Source organism: Pipistrellus kuhlii, unplaced genomic scaffold (genome assembly GCF_014108245.1).
Source record: "Pipistrellus kuhlii isolate mPipKuh1 unplaced genomic scaffold, mPipKuh1.p scaffold_m20_p_15, whole genome shotgun sequence".
Taxonomy (NCBI): domain Eukaryota; kingdom Metazoa; phylum Chordata; class Mammalia; order Chiroptera; family Vespertilionidae; genus Pipistrellus; species Pipistrellus kuhlii.
In genome coordinates, this window is record NW_023425460.1 from 3,294,485 (window position 1) to 3,298,066 (window position 3,582).

At 50.8% G+C, this 3,582-nt stretch overlaps 1 protein-coding gene across 2 annotated transcripts; it reads left to right on the forward strand.

Annotated features, from left to right (window-relative positions):
• Positions 1-289: 289 nt before the first annotated feature.
• On the forward strand, positions 290-2,927 carry LOC118719141 (pulmonary surfactant-associated protein A-like). 2 transcript variants are annotated; one of them, XM_036438220.2, is made up of 4 exons: positions 290-501; positions 784-903; positions 1,611-1,688; positions 2,160-2,927. In XM_036438220.2, the coding sequence occupies exons 1-4, from the start codon at positions 321-323 to the stop codon at positions 2,534-2,536; spliced, it is 756 nt and encodes a 251-aa protein (XP_036294113.1). In that variant the 5' UTR covers positions 290-320; the 3' UTR covers positions 2,537-2,927. The 2 variants fall into 2 exon arrangements, with proteins under 2 accessions (XP_036294113.1, XP_036294112.1); XM_036438219.2 differs by having other exon boundaries at positions 321-417; positions 856-903.
• Positions 2,928-3,582: the final 655 nt, after the last annotated feature.

Genomic DNA, 3,582 nt, shown 5'->3' on the forward strand with positions numbered 1-3,582 from the left:
TCTCCAGGGCACGGAAGTTTCAGCTGAATGAAGAGTGATAGAGAGACTTCCCCCTGTTCGCCCAGCAGGTACAAACAGAGACCCCATTAGAGCTGAGGGCCTCTGGCTTTCTAGAGCTCTCTACTGTGTACTTCACTTGCCCAGGCACCTCACCACCTCATGCAGAGAACTTGGGCATGAGTCAGTGTCAGATGCCAGATGATCCTGTCTGTACCTGGCCCTGAGGCTCAGCGGTGTGAGGGGAGGGGAATACCTTTGCACATGCTTCAGGTAGCTGACAGCCCTTCCTTTCTGCAGGAGGAGCAGCTGGAGCAGGAGCCATGTTGCTGTGCCCGTTGGCCCTCACCTTCATCCTGATGGTGGTCTCTGGCACCGAGTGTGAGGTGAAGGATGTTTGTTCTGCAAGCCCGGGCATCCCTGGCACTCCGGGATCCCACGGCTCACCAGGCAGAGATGGGAGAGATGGGAGAGATGGTGTCAAAGGAGACCCCGGACCTCCAGGTACAGACTGGAAGACCCCTGCCTTATCTGAGGGACAGTGACTATTTTCAGGAGCCCAGTGTGTTTGGGGCTCTGGAGGGGGCCTAAGGGTCAGCTGGATGGTGAGGCATGGTGGGAGTTTCCTAGGGCCCTTAGACTGGAGCAGCCCTGGAGGCTCTCTCCTCAGAGTGCCCATGCACTGATAGATGACTCAGCCTGGCTGATAATGAAGGTCCCGTCAGGTGAGTCCAAACCTGTTGTGTGTGATCAATGCCATGCATCCATGTCCCCTTCTCTCTGCAGGCCCCTCGGGCCCCCCTGGAGGAATGCCAGGCTTTCCCGGGCGTGATGGGCCAGAAGGACCACCTGGCCCCACTGGTGAGCGTGGAGACAAAGGAGAACCTGGTGAAAGAGGCCCTCCAGGTGAGTAAGGTGGGGAAGGCAGGCAGTGGCAACATGGACACAGTGCCCATGCGATTGTCACATGAGGGATGATGGGGATCAGACAGAACCATGGAGGGCATATTGCTCAACCTAAATAAAAGAATCTGAGATTGAGAAGAGACATTAAAAGGGTGTGTGGGGGATAGGCCACAATGCAGGGACCGATGGGTGTTGTATCACGGCTGCCATAGAGGAGGCACAGGATGTTGGGTATGGGAAATGGGTGGTCCTGGGGGCACTTCTTAGGGGTGAGGCACTAGGGGAATTCTGAAGGGTGTAGGGGATATGTGGAGTAAAGATCCAAGCAGATGGTGTGATTGGAAGCCCCACATGCAGAGGGAAAGTCCGAAGCGCTGAGTAGTAATCCAGGTCCATCAGGAGAGTGCACAGAGAACCACACCTGCCCTGGGGAGGGGCTCTGCCCAGAAACCAGAAAAATCCATGGAGGTGGGCAGACAGCCATCAAAGGCTGTGACAGGAGAGGAGAGTAGAGAGAGCTCTGCAGGTGCAAGGCTGTGTGAAAGGAAAGGTGTATAGGGAGTGTGGAAGCACACTCCAGTGTAGTGGAACCTTTTGACTTGGGTCCTGGGCAGTAGGTATGGACAAGTAGAGGGAAGAAAGCCAGGCTTGCAGCTGGTATCACAGCTGTTGGCTTGCCCTCATTCTGGATGGGGTTTTCTCTATAGGGCTTCCAGCTTCTGAGGATGAGGAGCTCCAAAGCAAATTCCGCGACCTCCGTCTTCAAATCAAGCAGTCAAAGGGAGGTAAGGGTCCGCTTAAGGTCTCACAGGACAGAGGGTCTCCCATAAGTTCCCCTCATCCTCAGCCCCAGGCTCCAGAACTTAGAAACTTGACAAACAGTTGTGATATGCATGTCTTGGGGAAAATAATGATGCTTCCCTTTTTGATGTCTTTGATGGCCCAGAGGGGACAGAGGTAGACACAGATTAGTTCCCTACATCATGGGAAAAAAAGGTCTCTGCCTATCTTGTTTTCCATTGAATCCCAGAAATTGCAGTTTGGGGCACAGAATAAGACAGTTAATAAGTAATTGTTAAATGCATGAGTGAATGAACAGAATGGTGAGAACACAGAGGAGAATTTAGAAAGACTAGGATTGGAAGACGGAGGGAAGACAGAAAGGCAGAGGTGGAGAGATTGGAGAGAGTATAAAGGCAGAGAGCCCAAGTGAGACAAAGAGGCCAGTGGCCTGACCCAGATTCCTCTGCTCTCAGTCCTCAGTTTGCTGGGTTCCTTGCTGATAGTGGGAGAAAAGGTCTTTGCCACCAATGGGCAGTCGGCCAAGTTTGATGCCATTAAAGAGACTTGTAACAGAGTTGGCGGCGGAATTGCAGTCCCGAAGAATCCAGAAGAGAATGAGGCCATTGCAAGCATCGTGAAGAAGCACAACACTTACGCCTACCTGGGCCTGACCGAGGGCCCCACCCCTGGAGACTTCTACTACCTGGATGACAAGCCTATAAATTACACCAAATGGTACCCCGGGGAGCCCAAGGGTCGGGGCAAAGAAAAGTGTGTGGAGATGTACACAGATGGGCAGTGGAATGACAAGAGCTGCAACCAATACAGACTGACCATCTGTGAGTTTTGAGCAGGCATCAATGCCACAGGAGAGATAGGGTCCCACCTAGCTTTCAATCACCAACCTGTGGGTAGATCCACCTGTATATCCTTTTCAACAACATTTATTTGTGGTTATTCAAGTTGGAGGCATTCTTAGCCACTCCACTCCCCATTAAGGTCCTCCCTCTTCCCCCTTGATCACGAATCAGTCTGACATGCCCCCTGGCACTCCCTCTCAGCACTGCTCTCTAGGCAGCCACTGCTACCTTTGCCCTTTGTTGAGAGATTGAGACTTCTTTCTTCCTCCTCTTGTCCAGTTCCTTCATTTATAGGTGGTAACAGTGAGGTCCTGGGATGGAAGATCTCTCCAAAATCACACAGAGGGTGCCTGCTTCCTGGCTACCTCTATTCTTTCTCTGCAGCCCACTCCCTGTCCAGTCTCATTGATTAGCAGTTCTGGTAAAGCATAAGGAAACAGGTGGACTTCTGGAATATTCCAAATTTGGGGACTACCTGTCAGTCTGTGGCCTCTGAGGACACAAGTGGTCAGTTTCCCCATAGGATCAGAGAGCCAGTTTCCCCATGGGGTCAGAAGGCCAGCATGATGAAGGCCAACCCACTATAGTTGATTGGCATATATGATCCACTTTCTTGAGTCTTGGGGTACCAACTCAACTCCCTGACCTAAAAGCAGCAAGCCTGGACCTCTAGAGAAGATCTTCACTCCACCTTAGACATAACCCAAGTATGTCTGATGGACATACTAGTATCTCCATACAACTTCAAATCTCATGAAGTGTTCACACCACTCATCACCCCATTGACTATCTGTTGAACACAGGCTATGTACCAAGCATCTTGACAAGCATTTTAGCAAATAAATATTATTTAATATTTACCCATTGCTATGGAACCATCATTACTTTCTGTCTGAGGACACTGACATTTAGAGAAGTTAAATGTTTTTGAGTTTTATTACATGGAGCAAGAGGCAGAGACTGGACTCAAACCCATCTACGTGGACCTGAAGCTCATCATCATAACCACCCTACTCTTCTACTGAACAGAGATGAT

Bases quoted from the DNA above. Each gene is read 5' to 3' on its own strand.
- LOC118719141 (XM_036438220.2), top strand. From the start codon at position 321: ATGTTGCTGTGCCCGTTGGCCCTCACCTTCATCCTGATGGTGGTCTCT. The intron at 502-783 runs GTACAGACTGGA...TTCTCTCTGCAG, and splicing joins AGGAGACCCCGGACCTCCAG to GCCCCTCGGGCCCCCCTGGA. The intron at 904-1,610 runs GTGAGTAAGGTG...TTTTCTCTATAG, and splicing joins TGGTGAAAGAGGCCCTCCAG to GGCTTCCAGCTTCTGAGGAT.